Source organism: Phalacrocorax carbo, chromosome 2, assembly GCF_963921805.1.
Source record: "Phalacrocorax carbo chromosome 2, bPhaCar2.1, whole genome shotgun sequence".
NCBI lineage: Eukaryota > Metazoa > Chordata > Aves > Suliformes > Phalacrocoracidae > Phalacrocorax > Phalacrocorax carbo.
Genome location: NC_087514.1, coordinates 94,130,181 through 94,148,775, shown reverse-complemented (window position 1 = coordinate 94,148,775; position 18,595 = coordinate 94,130,181). Strand labels below are relative to the sequence as shown.

The window sequence follows — 18,595 nt, the reverse complement described above, 5'->3', positions numbered from 1 at the left end:
CTTGACTACAGCCTCTAACCCTCTTCAAACATGCAGAAACTGAATTCCTGTAAAACTGCATTACCCTGTCACTGGTTTGAAATCCTTGGGAAAACTGTGATAGCTTCACAGGGGCTGTGTTGCTTATATTATTTCAAGTTTCAAATGTCTTTTTTTTTTTTTTTAACAATATACAGAGACCCTATACCCAATTACTCAATTATATATATATATATAGCCCATTTAAAGATAGGAAAATTCTGTATGTTACAGCACAGACTACTGGACTGCTAAATGGTTTTTTTTAAACGTAGTTCAGTATCTGCAGGGAATTCTCTAAAACACACATACTCTATAATAGCACAGCCAATGTATATGAGTAAGGGTGGGTTAAAATTAATCGCCTGACACATGAACCAAACTAACTGAACAGCGATGTGAATCCTTCAGTGCTCCACTGAATGGCAGTGAACTACACTCCTGCCAAAATCCCTACAATACTGACTTAACTCTGAATATGCAACCATGCATCTTGGCTCTCTTGACCCTTCCCCAACATACTTTTGCCTCATTTCTTTTCCTATCCATTTGTATCCCTAGCAGAAAGCATCGATTGTATTAGCATGGAGAAGCTCACAAAAAAACCCCCTCCAAACCACAAAAAAAAAACCAGCTCCACAGGCTGCTTTGAGTATAGCTGAATTTCCTCTCTGGATCTCTGGGCTTATTGATCAGAGGCTTGAACTTTTCACCCCTTTAGTAGAAGAGGCTTTCTGATCATCACAGCGTGATGCTTGTCTGCACACAGAGGCTTCTGCTTGCGGGTATGATAATAACTGACACTAATCGCACACTGTTTTTCCCATAAATGTTTGCATGCTTTAAATTAGAAGGCTACTGTGATTACATAGCCTTTTTTGATTCATAATAATCCAAATAATCCAATTTATACAGGCATTGTAAGCGCAGAATTCAGCCCTACTCCACACAGGTTAATGAGCCAGTGACCTCGTGACGTGTAGCTTCACCTCAGCCTCACACATTGGAGGACACAAGCCACTGAGTTCAGAGCAGCAGTGTCTTGATGTCACTTCAGTAAACAAGCACTCGGAAGGCACATGCCCTGAAACAAGTGGGTCTGAATCAGCCTCATGAGCCAGAAGTGCTGAGCTAGTAACTCCTCAGTAGCATCCCTCCTTCCACCGGGCAAGTGCGGTTCTGTAACCCAGACCTTGCAAGGGCCAGCATTTTCACGCTGCTAGCTATTTATAGCTATTAAGTCAGCATCATCAGGCAGACCCAAACATAGACAGAGCACCAGAAAAGTGCAGTCTGTGCTAAAAGTGGAGCCTGGGCTTATCGACTACTGAAGCTGGAGCCGTTAACATAAATTCACCAGACTGGAAATACAGTTCTAGAAAACCTAAGTGCTACCTATTTACCTCAGCCAAACAGCCAATAACTGCCCAGGTAGTGAACAAGAGTGCTCGAGTTATGGCATCGAACCACCAAGATATGTAGCTGGTGAATGAGTAAAATCATAAGAATTTTATGGTTCGTTATCTGTGTAACGCTGCAGCTGTTGGACAAATGACCCATAACCTATACTTTTCTATACTAAACAAACTGCCTATACTAATCTACACTGAACAAACTTTCCCTCTTGGCATCTGACCACCTGAGGGAGAGGAATAGCCAAACTCACGTACCTCTGAGCATTAACGTTGAATGCCACATCTAGAAACAGCAGGTCAAGAACTTCCTAGTGCAAGCTTGAGATCTCTGGAACCAGTGTCATCAAACTGGCATCAAAATCAAGGATCAGCTTTGCCAGCTTGATGAACGTCTGGTGAACAGACTTGAGGGATGTTTTAAGTAAGGTTACGTACAGCCTTGTACAGTGTACAGAAATAGCAAATACCAAGAAAGTTGCTCGGTACCATTGTAAACTAAATCAGGAGCCATGAATTTAGGGGGCCAGGAAGAGAAAAAAACTGCAGAGAGACGGAAAGTGGCAATTTTGGTACACGCTTTATAGAAAATATACAATGTGCAGTGAGAAGACCCATTGGAGGCAGGGCCCAATCCCATGGCCCTTGTGCACTGTGCTTGCTGAGCTATTTGGTGTGAGAGGTGGACACAACATCTTCACAGTCTTGTAAAACTACAGCTATCGCTACAAATAGGCTCAGGTCTAATGGACCACAAATTTCCAGTAGGAATTCCCATACTCGGTGTACCTCTGTGGGGCCCTGATGAAATCGGGTAGTATTTTGGTAGTGGCCTGCCACAAAGGGCTCACATCCCCCTGCAGCTTCTGGCATTTACTTCTTTCTCATATTTGCTGTAGGGCAGAAGGAAGCTGGCTGATCGACGTCTTGAAGGCTGCCAGTGCCATTGCTGTCCCAAAAGCCTGGTGTTCGTTACCTGGCACACGTCGCCCGATTTACACACAGTCAAAGTATTTTCCTTTATTATGTAAATGCGCAGACACAGGTGCCAGGCACAAACCTGCACACCACCATTGGTAGAGACTAGCTTATTTATACACAAGATATTAGTCATCTACTATGTATTCATTGCCGTTCTGTTAATTGATAGGTTAACATTCTTTGCCTACCATGTAAATGACCACGCATGCCCGCTATGATTTTTGAGACTATGACTTCCTTAACCTTTTGAGTCGGCAGGTTTCTCGAGCGGGTGGTCCTGGAGTCAGCACTCGCGATCTGCCGCCGCCAGAATTACCTTTCCCGCAGTTTCGTTTAAACTGGGCACCACTGAATAGTCCTTCACGGACTGTTATCCAGGCAGACTATGATTCATTTGGGGTTTTTGTTCTGAGATGCCCTATTTCATTATGACATAGTATTGTTAAGATAAAACAAGCTAAGTCGATCTTTATTGGTATCACCACCAGCCACCCCAGGACCCATTTCTGCCTGTTTTATCCCTCCGAGCGTCCATCTCTCCTAAAGCCATTCCTTGTCGGTACACGCTCCCTGGGGGCCTGCAACGCCAAGACCTGCGGAGCGCGGCTTCCGCTTGCAGAGATCATAAATCACGCACACGCTTTAACCCCCGTGGAACTACAGCTGCTGCACCACAAAACCCACGCGGGCTTGGCTGCCTGACCCACGCCGGGGTCGGTCCGAACCCGCGAGGGCCAAAGCACCCAGTGGGCACATACACGAGGAGCGCGGAAGGCGTAGCCTAGGCGTGTAATGGTTGCCGCACATGCGCACACCTCCCACCGCTCTCCGTCAGCTCTACGACTGCAGCAGGCGGAAGTGACCTCATATCACAGCTTCTTCCCCGCCCCTCCGTAGTCCGCCCAGCGGAGTCGCTCCCTCTTGGGCGGCGGGTGACGCGATCGGCGGCCGCTTCCCCCCCTCGGCGGCGCTCCCGGCGGAGGATGTCGGCGGTGCCGATGCCGCCGCTGCGGGGTCTCCGCCAGGCTCCGCGGCACCTGCTGGTCTGCGAGAAGGGGCACGCGCGGCACGCCCGCTCGCGGCACGCGGCGCACGTGCGGGACCACGCCTACAACTGCCGCGTGAGTGCGCCCGCGAGCCGGGGGCGGGGGGGGGGGGGTGGGGGGTGTAGCAGAGGGGGCGTGCGGTAAGCGGGCGCCGCGGTCGGTGGGCGTGAGGAGGGGACCCCTGGAGAGGTGGTCAGTGGCCCCGGGGGGCTGCCGGGGGTGTCTGCGCCGCCCCGCCGAGCCCAACAAGGCCCCGGCGGGGGCGGGAGGGTGCCGGCTGCTCTGCCCCTCAGCCTGATGTCCCGAACAGAAGCACCCCACCCAACACCTCACACACCCCCCCACGCCCCCACACCCCCTCAAATAAGCCCCTCGCTCCCTGAGCATGCGCGGTAAATTGAAAGAGAGCTGTACCTTTAAGTTGAAGCGAGAAAGAAATTAACCAGTTATTAGCTGAGGGGTGTGAATATTAGCTGGGACCGACACATTTAACTGTATAAATGCCTTGTAGTTTCTCGGTGCGGTGTGTTGGCTTTGGGTGCTGGGTGGTAACCCCACATCTTTGCGCAAAAATTAGTTAAAAAGCGCCTCTGCGCTGTGCGTGGTTTGGCGTTGTGTGCGCCGGCTGAATGAACCTGCCTTTTGGGATAACAAGCTGGTACGGGGACTCTTCGCCGGTGCACCTCAGGCTGTCCTCTGGAAGCTCCTTCATCCTCGTCAAAGGTGGCCTGCGTGCCTCTTTTTTGGGGGGAGGGGGGGAATTAGGAAAAATTCAGATTAATTAGAAAAAAATTAGGGGAAAAAAAAAGAGGAAAAATTAGCACCCATTGGCTTAGTGCTCTTGCATAGCATCTCAAAGAGTGAAAGACTGTTTGGACATGAACTAGAAGAGGGGTGACCCAGTGGAAGAGGTGACAGTGTTTGGAAGCGGCACCCACAAATCACTGGTCCAAGCAGCAAGGGACTGAGGGAGTCCCTCAGCAGTGAGGGAGGTTTCAGCTGAAGCCTGGCTGCAGGTGTATCCTGGAAGTCCTCTTTTTTTGTGTCCCTTCTTCTGCCAAAGTATCGCATCATTCTGTCGTCAACAACTGCATCATTGCTTTGGACAACAATGTCGCAAGGGCCAGTTTTTGCCAGCTGGCGCTCCTTTCTTTGCCTGTTGCAAGTGTCAGTTTGACCATCTTTCTGTTTCCTTAGTAATTTTTGTAGTGGCTTTCTACAAAGCTTTCTACTTGAGTGGCAGGCAGCCCATCTGTCCGTTACTCCTCTTGTGTATGTGTGCAGAGTGAGATATGTACCTGTTCTCTGTGAGCTCCTTTGTTTCAGAAGAAAGTGTTTTGGTTTTTTTGAGGGGTGGAGTGGGAAGGAGCAGGGGGATGAACCTTTATGGTGCTTGTGCGTGGTTTTGGGAAGCCTGGTACTTGCCCACATAATAATCTCGTTTGCCCTGGTCTCCTGGACTTAACAGGTCTCTTGGTCTATGTAATGTGTACAGGAAGGGTTCTAAACGAAAGGGAAATTAAAGGTAGGCAGTTAGACCAAAAGGCTGAATGCTGAGTTCAGGAAGAAAAGCTAGGTGCTCATCCCATTGAAAATCAGTTTCCCACCTTAAATTAGAAACCTGCAACAGAAATTGTAGCTTTAACATATGCCTTATGGTTTTTTTTGAAGTTTGGTAGAGCCCACCTTCAAGTTTTGTTTTGATGCTCTGTTCACTGTCCTGACCTCCAAAATATTCTACAGAGAAGAATGCACTGAGTCAAAAACTAGTTTAAGTTCTATTTTGGTCTTTGCATTTCCACTGACATTACAGAAATGCTTAGCCTACATTTTAGTTATAACTGCAGCAAGGGTGGAAGGAAGTATTCCGGTGCGACTTCAAGCTAAATTTATAATGATGTGAAACAAGATCGTCATGCTGTGTAAAATTGTGCCTTTATGTAACACCTCAAAGGCTATCATATAGCATGTAAAGTACAAAACCCAAATAATGTCTTTGTGGTACTTGTAGACTTTTGGCAATTTGATACATTTTGAAGACAACAGGTTGAAATTATTTTTTCTTCATCTCATTTTGGTGTAATGTACTGATTTCTTTGAAAAGAAGAATTTTTCTTTTTTTTTTTATTTCTAGGTTTTCTTCCAGAACAGATTTTAGGCTATGATTTACATTACAAATATGTTCCTAATAGGTGTCTTTTTTGATCCCTGAATGTGGCGTACTACCTGAAGTGCTGAAAAGTGCTATTGCGGATGTTGGAGAGTACTACCTGGTGAGGAATTTATCAGTTCATGAATTGGTCGCTCACGAATTCATTGACGCCTTTGTGAAGAAAGGTAAGGAGGTAATCGGAACATGAGAGATGCAGTAACAGTGTATATTTTTCATAACACAGTAAAATCCATTTATTATTATTTATTCTGAAAAGTATTTTAAAGGAAAGGAAGAAAAAACTAAGAAAAGTCTGTATTAGTTTCTTTATCTGCTTTTTGCTGCTCCGTGGTGTGTCAACATTTGGTGACACCCAATGGGTCCAAAACTTACATGACTGTTCCCTCTTCATTTCTCCCTATTCCACTTAATTCTGCAAGCCAGCTGTCAAGAGAGCTTCTACGTATCCTCACACCTGTTTATCTTCTACGTCTCATCTTTATGCGGATACCTGCAGCAATCAGCTCCCTTCTCCCTTTCCAATTTCTTCATATGTCAACACAGAGCTGTGTTAGCTGTGTTCTGCTGCAGGCAAGAGAAGAGGAGGAAAAAAATATAATTTTGGGGGAGTGTGTGGGATTTTTTTGCTAATGGAGTTACGGCGGCTCATCCTTACACAGTAAGATCAAAGAGGATGTGAAGAAGGTGCAGCCTTTGCTCAGCCAACTTGCTATTGCGTACTCAGAGCATGCTGTTTTCATCGAGCAGGCCCCGCTCATTTGGCTTGTGATAAATGTTGCACCCTTTAGGTGATTGTCAGGGAGAAAAAAAAAAGCTTTAAATGGCAAAAGAGAGGAGAAGAGAGAATATGCGGGTGAAGTGGGAAAATGAGATCCATTACTTTCTAAACATGGGACTCCATATTTCCTTTAGTATCATTAATGGCTTTTATGCCAGTAGTTTTGTGAAAGCAGTATGACGTTTTTGTACACCAAGTACACAGGAACTGACTCTCATATTTTTAAGAAAAAAATTGTTTGTGGCAGATAATGCTACAAAATATATTTAGTCATGTGACATCTTCCACCTTGTCTTCATCTGAACTAATAATAGAAACGTGTCTGGGAAAAGAGAGAATGGGGTTTTCCATTTGCTGGGTGAGGAAGATCGCAGGTGGAAAGAAAGTGTTTTCATAGTAATGCATATTGTTAATGTTACTTGTATTACAGGTCCTTTAAAATAGTGCTAGTCCAAGGTTTATAAAAGAATAACAAAATGCTATTTTGCTTGAGAAGGTGGAATAAAGTTAGCTGATGAAAACACAAGGGTTTAGAGTGATTCAAATGGTATTTGGCATGTTTGATTATTTTGAGGTGAATCTCTTATATTATCATGTCTGTCTTTAGAGACTCTGTAATCTCATGGTTTTCTGCTCTACTATTAAAGGTTCATGCTACGCACTTACCTATAACACAAGAATTGATCAAGATAATACTGCAGCTCTGCTACCAAATGGTATGTTTTGTTTTGGTTGTAGTAATACCTACATACTGATTATCATCTTTGGGTTTTTGTTTGTTTTCATTTGGAATGATGCAAACTGCAAAATTTAATGCTTGTCAACTTTATTAGGAATATGTTTGAATCAGAAAAATATTCAGTTAACTTATTTTTTTCATTCATGCTGTTAAACTACTAATTTCACCTAACGGAGACTTAAAAACAAATCAGCTTCACTTATGTTTAGTATCAGATTGTCAGTGCTTCAACCCTAATGGCAATTGCTACAGAGGATTATTTTTGTGAAAACATTGCATTCCAACTTCTTGTTTCCTACTGGTCTTAAAGACAGAGTTTGTACCAAAAAGAAAATTATCATCACTGCTTGAGAATGCCTTTTAAATATTCAGTGTTTATTCTTTGAGAATTATGTGACGTGTTAAAATACTCTGTTGCAGTCCCATCACAGTTTTATGACAAAATGTTCCATCTCAGGTGGGATTTTACATGGAGGGAAAACAATGATGCGATTTTGGTCTTCAAATATGTCGTCTCATTTCCATTTAACAATAAATATATCAGACCAATTTGTGTTTCTGTTGTATCAGCCCTCTAGCCTAAGATGCCGTAATACGAAAGGTGCCTATCAGGGAATAAGTAAATTCAGATTCTTCAGAGAAGGAATTCTTTTATGTGCTCTGTTAGCACAGTCCTAGCAAAATGGATACTTGATAGTGATTGAGTTTGTATGATACGGTTATTAGAAGCTATGCACAATTAATGCAGAGACAGCGTTACAGTTCCTGTTGATGTCACCATCAGAAATCTTCAGCAGCAGCCTTATTTGTCTGTATTCTGTATTATACTGTTACTTGGACAGTAGAGTCAAAAGTCTGTAGTAGAGATCTGTTGTGTGAAATTCTGTACCAAGTGGCAGCTGTCAGATTTGGTTTATAAACGCGGAAGTGGAGCTGTTCCAGGGCATACCTCCTCATCACTAATCAGCATAGTTTACTCAATATGAGTTGTTGAGCTGGAGGAATGCTTTTGTATGTTTAGTTGAGCAGTGCATGCATGCTTGTTTACCAAGTCAGGCCCTAGTGTAATGTGTTCAACCAATGACACAGCAAATGCTAGGGGACAAGTGGAGGAAAGATTAAGGCAATGAAGTGAGGTAGTACAGTAAAAAGCACTGACTGTCTCAGGAATAGCGTTGCACTTTTCTCATTCTAGTTCATAAGACTTCTTTGATTACAAAGAGTAATTTTTTTAAAGGTTAATCTGGTAATCCATTTAACTGGAACTAAGGAGTCTGGATTACAGTAGCAGTGTCATTGATCCAAAGATAACATTCTATAAGGTAAATGGTTCTCAGAAGACTTCAAAGGGAACTAAGTAGAAGATTATTTGTATTAAAGTTTGTTTTGTTTATAGGAAAACTAATTCTATCAGTGGATAAGGATACTTACGAGGAACTTGGACTGCAAGGTCGCCCTTCTCGGTATTCTGGCAAAAAAGTTATGAGATACAGTAAGTATTACTCATATTCACAGTGCTATTTCAGACCTGTCTGTGAAGCACCCTGTTAGGATGTTAAACCAGCAATGCTGAAAATTGCCTTTCCTTAAAATTGGTTGTTGTCTAGGTTATATTTTTCCAGATGCAGGTACAGTGATTGCATGAAAAGCAATGCTTTTTCCAAATAATAAAGCAGTTATAAGGAAACAAATGTGTGATCTTTGGGTATTCTAAAAAAATCTTTAATTTCTGGGGTTTTCATTGTGTTGTTTATACTGGAGTGATGTAGGACTCAAGAATTCTTGCCTATCGTGTGCAGTGTCTATGCCTTCTGATTTAAATTGGAAAATACTAAACTATTTAAGGTAGAGCTTAAAATTTGCACACTATACAAAAAAAAATTATCAGTGAAGAATCTCACCCAAGACTGCTTGTTTGGGAGAATTGTATTACATTTGACACATTTAAAATGATAGTCTCCATACACCATGTACTTGGAAAATCTTGCAATTTTTTAACAGCTGCAGAGGAGACGTATTGAGGGTGATTTTTTTTTTTGTTCATGTTTTTGTTTCATTATTTACAAAAGAAAAATATTAACACTATGCCATCTCAAATGTATTAGAACCTGCAGTAGTTGATAGGTAGTCATGTAACAAGTTTGCCCTTCCGAAGTCTTTATCTATAATAAGAGTTTTGACAAAATGGGACATTGTTTTACTATTCAGTTTGTCAAGTAAAACGTATGATGAAATTTCCATCTGAAAAATAAACGTAACTTTTAGCCTGAGACAATTCATCTAGGAAAAGAAGTGTTGAAAAAGTGTCTTTGCCGTATATGTGGCTTTTTGATGTTAGAAACCCTAGCTTTTTTTAGTGCTAATAGATTGCTTAATTACCAAGATATTTTTTTAAGGTGCAGTTTTGCAACTTCTGTCACTGCCATTTCAAAATTAATGTGTCCCTCCAGTTACTAGAAGGCAGTTACAGGTTATATCAAAATAAGGGCAGCAGGAGGTGAATATTTAATTACATAATGGAGAGTCATATTTGCATAAACAAATACTTTATAAGGATGCTGTATATGTGAAAAGGAAGTTTAATGTTCTTTGGTTTCTTTGTATTCTTTTAGTTCTTTCTGAATTTAATATTAAAAATTATTTCAATTGAGTAACTATTGCTTTTGTACATTTTTGCAGTTATAACTATTGACTTGACTGATTCTGGCTTTCACCCTGATAGCAAGAAACATAACAGAGTGCTTTGGGCCTTGAGAGAAAAGAAACCTTTAGAATTTGACTTCCTACTGGCTTGGTATAATACAGGTAATAGGAACTAAATGTAAAACTAAAATGTAACTGACATGAAGTCTGAATATTTTTAGTTTACTCTTCTTTTCTACTGATTGTCCAAATGCATTTTAAGTGTGTTTGGGTGGAATGTTTTGTTTGTTTTGTTTATTGCGGGGGGGGGTGGTGGGGGGTGAGGGGGTGGGGTGGGGCGGGGTGGGATTGTGATACTTCCTACACAGCAGAACATTTCAGTTCAGGAACACAACAGTGATTCATAGGAGATATATTAGTCACCTCATTTCCTTGTCCCTGTTGCCCAGACTTTCTGGTATAACTTTGCCTATTTGATAGCGCTGTCTCTTCTTTATAAATCTGTGACATACATAACCATTATTAATACACTTTTAAATTTTTTTTAATTATTACATGTAAGTTACATGTTTGGTGTAGTACTTGAGACTCATTTCATCAGTAGTTATAGGACATGTGGAGAGTCCCTGTTTCTGTCATGTGCTGTGTACCCTGATACACATGCAGTTTCTATTTCATCATTTTATTCTCAAGCACTTGTTTGGGATTGGAGCAGAGTGAGAGGTTGTTGCTGTAAGAAATTGTGTTGTCTCAAATCACCTTTCTTCTAGAATTTGTTTACCTACTGTTTTCTGATTACATTCACTTTTCTTCTGGGATTTTACTATTCTTCTTCCTCTGAGGGTTGTTTTCCAAAGTCCTCAGTTGCTTGTATCACCTCAGAACAGGCTGTATGTAGGCATATGTAGCATTTGCATAGACTTGAGAAAAGCTGCAGGAGTCTGTACTGCAAAAAAGTGTTTTTCTTCATCGTAGCTGTGTAGCTTTTAGCTTGGTTCTGCTTTGAGTCACAAAGAAGTCTGCACACTAGTGGGAAGGGATGTTAGAGAGGTCCCCAAGAATGCTTTCCCATTTGCTCTTTACATTGTTACTCTTGGCTGGCTTTTTAAGACCAAGACTGAGAGGGAGTTACTGATCTGAGAAATTAAAGCTACTTACAAGCTCCTTTAGCAGTGTCCCATGTTTCACTTTAGTCCTTTGTGTTTCCCCTCCCCCTTTTTAAGCAGTAATCATATGACAAGGATCCTTCCTTGTTTGTCATATAGAAATAGTTTAAAGGCATGCGATTCCCATCCTTGTAGTCTTTGTGAAAGAGTCACAGTGAAGACTGCTACCATAAATGGTGACACAAATCCAACTAAGGTGGCGGATCTTCAGGCTCAGCTTGCTTGGATTTATTGACCCTGGGCAGAGAGCAAAATGCCTCTAGGGCCGGTATGTTTCATATGTATGTTTTCTGCCAGTGTAGCAGCATTCAGGAAGAACAGCATTTCTTCTCCTCACTTTCTTACATCCAAAAACCAGGTCAGGTCGATCATTTCCTCAATATGGAGTTAAATCTGAATGTCTGCTGAGCAGGAATTTTGTGCTCATAACACACAAAAGACTCTTAGTTCCTTAGTACTGACAAAAATAAAACTTTTATAGATTTTTATTAATAGACATGAGGCATTGTGTAGATTCTGCTGGAAGAGGAAAAGGGTGATGTGTATTGTTGAGAGAACCCGTGTTCTCAGTGAACATTCTGCTTTCAGCCTTCCTGCTGATAACTGGTATTTCTTGCTGTGGCCAGCACTGCTGCAAACCTATAAACATTCATGTCGCTTTCCAAAAGCAGGATTTTTTTTTGTTTTAGTACTCATTTTTCCCACTTAGTGGTTCTGGCACCAAGAGGAACAGAAGAAGGGAATATGTCCCGTGTCTTCAATGACAGAGGCGAAACAACCTTTTCTTCTCTTTTCTATTGCTGTGATTTCTATGACAATTTTAAATGTTTATTGGCTGATATTCACTAGCCTCCAAAAAACTTTGACAATGCGCCTGGTTGCTGTTGACATGGAAAGCTATGTTGTGGCTAGAGGAATTGTTCTGTTGGACTCTTGACTGTAGTCTTTCAGATTTCTTGAAGTTAGGACTAGAGCTGAGGCTCCCATATGGAGCAGACATTTAAAATGTATAAGTCACTATATTTGACTAAGAATTCTAGGGCAATATTATACATTCTTTGAACCTGTTAGTCTAATAAATGCCAACAGGACGTACAGGTGAAGGAAGATCATCTGTCTTAGCACACTTCAGACTTAAATAAATCTATATAAAAATACTAAATTAACAAGCATTCAGTGGCTGCCTGTCTTTGTCACTGTGCTCTTCAGTACTTAGACAGTCTTTTTTTGAATGATGACTAAAAAGGATCAGGTTAGCCCTCCTTTTTCCACTTCCCCACGTGACCGTCATTGATGAGATAAATATGGCTGATAGATTTTAGGCAGTCCATAATTTTTGATAGCAAGTCTTGGGTATTGTATTCTGCAGTGAACTCTATCCTGTTCTTTAATTTATTCTGTTCCTACATGTCTTTCCTGCGGTATTCAAATGCTATTCTGGAGTTCAGACTTCTCATGCATAAGGTATTATTTCTTGGTCGCCTAGAGACCCATTGTTACTTTATGAAAATAGAATATGTTATCTGGAATTTCAGATTTAGGAGAATTTATTCCTTATCTTGCTGCTTTCAAAAAGGAGGTTGGTTAATATATCTTAATTTGCAATACGCTTGCTTAGGTTAGGGTAGATTTTTACTCTAGGTTTTTAGAATTTTACCGGCTGTTTTGGATCAATTACTAGAGCTGAAGAAACGTGGCCTTTCCTACAAATCCATCAAGGTACATCTAACTGTTATAGCCGACCTGCATTTGAAGTCCTATCACTGTTTTTTTTCTTCTCTGATCCTAGTGAAGTGAGGTTTGTGATATAGTTTGACTTCTCTACACTCCCCTTTCCTTCTCTCTTCAGCCGTTGTACCCCAGACTATCTCAGAATTCCTCTTGACATAACTGATAAATCTGTCCTCAAACTTGTGGTCACCTGCTCACTTTTCCACTATTCAAGGAAAATGGTGTTCTGGAATGGCAGACACCTTAGTCAGGTGGGTAGAAGGGTCTCTAGTCTTGATGACTTATGCTGGTATTTTTCTGAGATAACCTTCCAAATATAACCTATCTGAAGATTACTTCTTAATTTACTGTAAATGAATAATTTTTCTTGAAAACCTTATGGCTCCTAAATTAAGTTTGCCATTCAGGAGAATTTAAATAACACTAGAGCTATTTATGAAGTATAAAGTATTCCTGAGATCTGCAGGAATTTATTCCACTGGAGATGTTCATGATTCTAGAAGCCATACTGTTTCTAGGAGGCAGTTCTTAGTGAACTGGTGATCCTGGGATCCCTCGAGGCAGTCAGTGATTTTGAAGGGAATACTGCCCTTTGAGCTTGGCTCCCTTGACCTGGTCTTAGAGATGCATTATCTTTGTATTCTTCCTCTTAAATTGCAATGCCTGAGGAATTCCTGGAGATGCTGAGCTAGATATGACCTAATGGTATAAGGCATGCATTGCCCTTCTACAGAAGAGAGTACCTGTGTGTGAGCACGAAGGGAACATACGTATGGTCATTAGTAAGGCAAAATGTTCTCTGGCCTTGTGTATGTGGGCATGGGTATACTTACAGTGTGAGTGCGTTTGCAGACCACTTCGTCTTGGGGAGCAGTTAACGTGTGTTCCTGCTCCCTTTCACAGGTTCTTTTTCAAGAACACACTGAATTCCTCTTCCTAATGAGTTAGTTTTATTTCTTGCCCAGTTATTTCTGCTTGAATTTTCTATTGACAGATCTATACGTGCTAGTTAAATAGTAAATTTACTGAGCTATACTGAGTTGCTGGATCTTGCACTAATTTTTATTTGCAAGAATATAAGGAAGCTGAAGATTCTATGGCTTTTGCCAAAGGTAACAGCATCTAAGCGGTTTTACATGCTGAATTTTCTTCTATACATATGCAAAGGTTTAATGTATTCCCTGCTCCTTTTGTTTAGTAGTTTCGTAACAGCTCTTCATGGTGTTGTGTTGTTAAGGTGCAGAGGGATCAACACTGATGTCATACTTTTCAAAAAACCAAATACAGGCCCTGAAGCCAAAAATAACATTCAGCACATTAAGGGACTTGCAGTGTCCGGTGTTACAAAGTAATGAATTACAAGGCAAGCCAGAGGAGTCCTGTGGTACGGAGGAACTGTTTGAATGGCTGGGTGCTGTCTTGAACCAAGTTAGCTTGTAAGTATTTGAATTTGTTTGATCTTTATAAATACATTTTAAGTAAGGAAAGCGACAATTTAAGTAAGAGTTAAATAAGAATTAAGATAGACACGTTTTGACAAGTGGGAAGTCTGTTACGCACTTAAGTGTTATAAGCCTTGAATAACTTATCTGTGTTTTTAGTGGTACCCATGTGTACTGGTTTTGGCTGGGATAACTTTAATTTCTTCATAGCTGCTGTGGTGCCATGTTCTGGATTTGTGCTGAACATAGTGTTGATAATGCAGGGATGTTTTAGTTACTGCTGAGCATGCTTACAGAGTGTCAAGGCCTTTTCTGCTTCTCACAGCGATTGAGAGCGACCAGCGAGTAGGCTGGGCGTGGGCAAGAGGCTGGGAGGGGGCAGGGCCACAACAGCAGACCCCAGGTTGCCAGAGTGATATCCCACCCCATATGGCAGTGTGCTCAGCAGTAAAACCTGGGGAAGGAAGGGCAGGAAATATTCGGAGTTAGAGCGTGTGTCTTCCCAAGTAACTGTTATGCATGATGGAGCCCTGCTTTCCTGGAGGTGGCTGAAAATCTGCCTGCCAATGTGAAGAAGTGAATGAATTCCTTGTTTTGCTTTGCTTTCATGTGCAATTTTTTGCTTTACCTGTTAAACTGTCTTTATCTCAACCCATGAGTTTTCTCACTTTTATCCTTCGAATTCTCTCCCACATCCCACTAGGGAGGAGTGAGCGAGCGGCTGGGTAGTGTTTAGGTGCTTTCCAGGGTTAACCCACAGCACCATGACATCTTGTGTATTTAATTGCTTGGCCATTAGTTGCTTCAGTATTAATTTAGATGATATACGTAGATACTACTTTTTTGGTACAAGTTTTGATTGCTGAGACTTCCTGTAGATGATTTAAAGTATATTTTTTGAGGTGTTTGTTTTGTTTTTTTTTTCCAGAGACAACAAATCATCTAGCTTCTTATCAACCTATTGCTGTCCTCAGCCTAACACAATGGTGGAAAAAGCTTTTTTGTGCACAATCACAGGCTTTATAATTCCTGAGAAGATAATTCAGTTATTGGAGCAGCTGTGGTAAGGGCTGACAGGAGTACATTACTAAAACACTTGTACTCTTAAAACTTTAATTTTCAAAATCACTTTTAAATACTTCTTTTCAGTAGTGCTGTTGGAGGTAAATAGCAAAACTTACAAAATGAAGACTTTTTAATTAGGAAAGGAGTTGAAAGCTTAATATCAGCATAAGAAAAAGCAAGAAGCAATTCTGGATACTTCGAATTTGAAAATGCCTGCCCTGTATTCTAGCAATGACTTTGCTTTTTATCTTAATTTCTAAGAAACCGTGGCTCTACTGAGCTCCTACATTTTTCAGATTCCCCATCTATGAAAATCAGATGCCCTCAGATATATCTAATTTAGTATTTTTTAATTACTGATGGAAAATATGATTGAAATCCTTTTATGATACCAAAAAAGTATCACAAGGTACTTCAAAGTTACTATGGCATTACAATAAATTAAGTTATAGTGGGTTTTTTAAATCAAGTGTTGTAACACAAACAGGGTAGCTGTAGTTCTAATTCAATACCAAGCTACATAATAGCAGTGTATCATGGAACAGTGTGGTATTTGCCTGTATTCTATATTAGTGCTACTGCTAGCAAATTCTGGAAGCTCCTTGCTCCATGTGTGAGACAATTCTTGAAGTGCCTGGTGGCTAAGGATTGTAGGACAGACTCATGACAATATTGCTGTTGCTTTATCTGGAATATGATCATTACTCTTTGAGCAATTTTCAGATCTCATGCAGAAAGCCTCCCTAAGCTAGGATTGGAACAGAAATTTCCTCAGCTTTTATTCTCTACTTAAGAGCAGTGGATAATGTCTGGCTTTAATTATTTGTAACCCATTTCCTTTCCTGTGGTAAAAGAATTTATGACAAGCATAGCCTGACTATGTTTCTTCCTTCTATGTCTTTTTTTTTGCCCTGATAGCAACTGTTCTCACTAAATATTCTGTTTTCTGAAAGACAATGCCTGCTGTAGGAAATAGAGAGCAGCTACTTTACAACTTAGAACTTTTTCTAACTGCTATAACTTGCAGGTTTGCCATGTCTAAAAGTATGGTAGGAATAATCGAGAGTCAATCTTATTTACTTTCCTAATGTCTTGTGATAGAATATTTTCCTTTGAATTTATTATGTGCTAAAGCAGTTTTTTCTAGTGAAAAATTTGTAATTAACCGTTAAAGTGACTGTCATTGATTTTTTTTTTTTAATTATTTTTTATTTTTAGTTTATATCGTGTACTTGAACATGCTGTCTATTCCATTATAATTATTGATTACCTTGTCTTCTTCCTTGCAGTTGCTACTTTGGTGAACCAAAACTGGCATATTGGCTGACCTTAACTGTGCATGGCTTTGCAGACAGCCCTGTCTCCTGGAGAGAAAATGAACACGGTTTCCACAAGGGAGGAGAGAACTTGTACAACTTTGTGATTTTTAGAAATCTGGACTACTGGCTTCAGATGGCCGTAGGAACTTATGATGATTGTCCTCCATAAAGCTATGTGGACAGAAGTTGTTTTCTAATAATTCCATGTTACTGTACAGAGACCTAGTAAGACAATTTTTATAAAAGTGATCAGGTAACAAGTTAAGTATGAAGAGGCTATATATGTTTTTCCATTGTTTGTAGCCGTTAAAGGATGACCTACAGTGGAAGGAATGGATTTTTGTTTCTTCACTGTTATACAGTGCCTTCTGAAAGACTTCATAATTCTAGTTTTAAGAAGAAGGTGTTTTTGAGAGTTAAAGTTCTCAGGAATTGACTGTAGGTGGTTTCCTTTTATCCAGGAGTAATTGTGGAATTTGAAAGTTAATTCTACAGGTTGCTAGCTAAAATATTTTGGAGGAAAGCTCATTTTGAGATTTAGTGTTTTCTTTTTTTACATTAAAGATCTGTAAAACCTTCAAATTCATGTTTAAGACATTTCAGCCTACATGCTGGCAAATAAAAAAAAGGGGGGAGATGTGTTCTCCGTAATTTGGTCGGGGGAGGAGAAGGAGCTACATGGCAATGGGAGAAGCACCCATTGAACGTGGAAAAAGTAAAGGCATACTGACCTTTTTGGATTTTGCAGGTCGCAGTTGGTTATCAGAAAGAAGCTGATTTTTAACAGTGGTGCAAAAGGCTGCTGCTTGCTTTCTTAATTGACATACATGCTCACACCCCCACTTTTAAAAGTAGCTTGTGGTTCTTGCTTCCAGGACAACTCATGGAGGGAAGATTTCACTGTCATGGTATGGCAGACACATTTCTGAGAAGAACGCTATGGACATACCCTCAAACAATTCTGTTAAAGTGAAACAGGTTTTGTTAACAATGATCAGTAACGCTGAGAGCATAGGCAGCTATAAAGAATCCAGGTTACCTCCTGTTGAAATCATGAAAGGTTGGATGGGGGGGGGGAGAGGGGCTGGGTGTTGTTTGGTTTTTGTGTTATGGAGAGGGTATGTATCATTGAAGTACTAATGCAGTGCTAAAATGGAAGTTGTTTGCTTGATGGAGCAAGAGATTGATAGTGGAAGTTCAGGCATAGCTGTAGTGGAAACAACATCTCCTGTCAGGGTGAGTGGCCCAGTAAAGCAGAAAACCCATGGGAAGCAGTTGAGCTTTCTGCTTTCTTAGCTGTTTATTGGCTCTCTTCATTGAGGAGAATCATCCTGAATGATTTACTGGATGGTATTTGTTTGTCATACACCTTCATTAAACATAACCCCTTTTGCTCAAGTTTTGTTACACGTTTCACAGATGAAACTCTGACAAATCAGCAAACAGTTTTCTAAGTCATTACATTGTTTTTCAAAATTCTCCTGCCTTGAGACTTTTCTAGTAGGTTACCAGGAGCAGAACTGCCACTTCGTCACATGTATAGACATAGACTCACACGATCACTGAGTGTACAAGAGTCTTAGAAAGTTCTTGGCTTGACACTCGACTAGTAAAGATTTAACATGGCTGGCTCAAACATTGTGTTTCATTACTGTGCATCAGTACAAATGGCTTCAGTTGTTGCTAAAGTCTGCTTTTGAAAGTGTCTGTTGAGGGACTATGCCATGTGTCAACTTTCACAAAGGACGGTAGTAACCAGAAGTGTCTTCCTTTTTCCCCTTGATCAGAAGGTCTCTTAAAAGTTTGGGCTTTTTCTGGAAGTTACACCTGCAGCAGAAGTTCTAATATAAAGTTAAAAAAATACGAAATCTTTCTGAAGTCAGATGAAGTTTTTAGCCACTCCATCAAATGTGCTCATCTTACTGTCAGGTTCTAGTGTAACTTTTTCCCCCACAATGTGTACACAAACAAGTGTGATGTATACTGCTTGGGGAAAACCCCAACTGCTGACCAGAAGTAAGCATCTTGTATCGGTGTATTTGTTTCTCTTACTAACTGAGATAAAGGTGTGAAGTTGTACGC

At 40.7% G+C, this 18,595-nt stretch overlaps 1 protein-coding gene across 2 annotated transcripts; it reads left to right on the top strand.

The window, feature by feature from the left end:
- The first annotated feature begins 3,281 nt into the window (after positions 1 to 3,281).
- Positions 3,282 to 17,148, top strand: RPP40 (ribonuclease P/MRP subunit p40). 2 transcript variants are annotated; one of them, XM_064443534.1, is made up of 8 exons: positions 3,283 to 3,532; positions 5,650 to 5,794; positions 7,056 to 7,124; positions 8,544 to 8,639; positions 9,827 to 9,952; positions 13,925 to 14,123; positions 15,058 to 15,192; positions 16,484 to 17,148. In XM_064443534.1, exons 1-8 carry the CDS (start codon positions 3,395 to 3,397, stop codon positions 16,680 to 16,682), a joined length of 1,107 nt encoding a protein of 368 aa, XP_064299604.1. In that variant the 5' UTR covers positions 3,283 to 3,394; the 3' UTR covers positions 16,683 to 17,148. The 2 variants fall into 2 exon arrangements, with proteins under 2 accessions (XP_064299605.1, XP_064299604.1); XM_064443535.1 differs by lacking the exon at positions 15,058 to 15,192 and having other exon boundaries at positions 3,282 to 3,532.
- Positions 17,149 to 18,595: the final 1,447 nt, after the last annotated feature.

Coding starts and splice junctions, on each gene's coding strand:
- RPP40 (XM_064443534.1), top strand. CDS start 3,395: ATGTCGGCGGTGCCGATGCCGCCGCTGCGGGGTCTCCGCCAGGCTCCG. Junction 5,795..7,055: donor TGACGCCTTTGTGAAGAAAG/GTAAGGAGGTAA, acceptor CTACTATTAAAG/GTTCATGCTACGCACTTACC. Junction 14,124..15,057: donor GTCTTGAACCAAGTTAGCTT/GTAAGTATTTGA, acceptor TTTTTTTTCCAG/AGACAACAAATCATCTAGCT.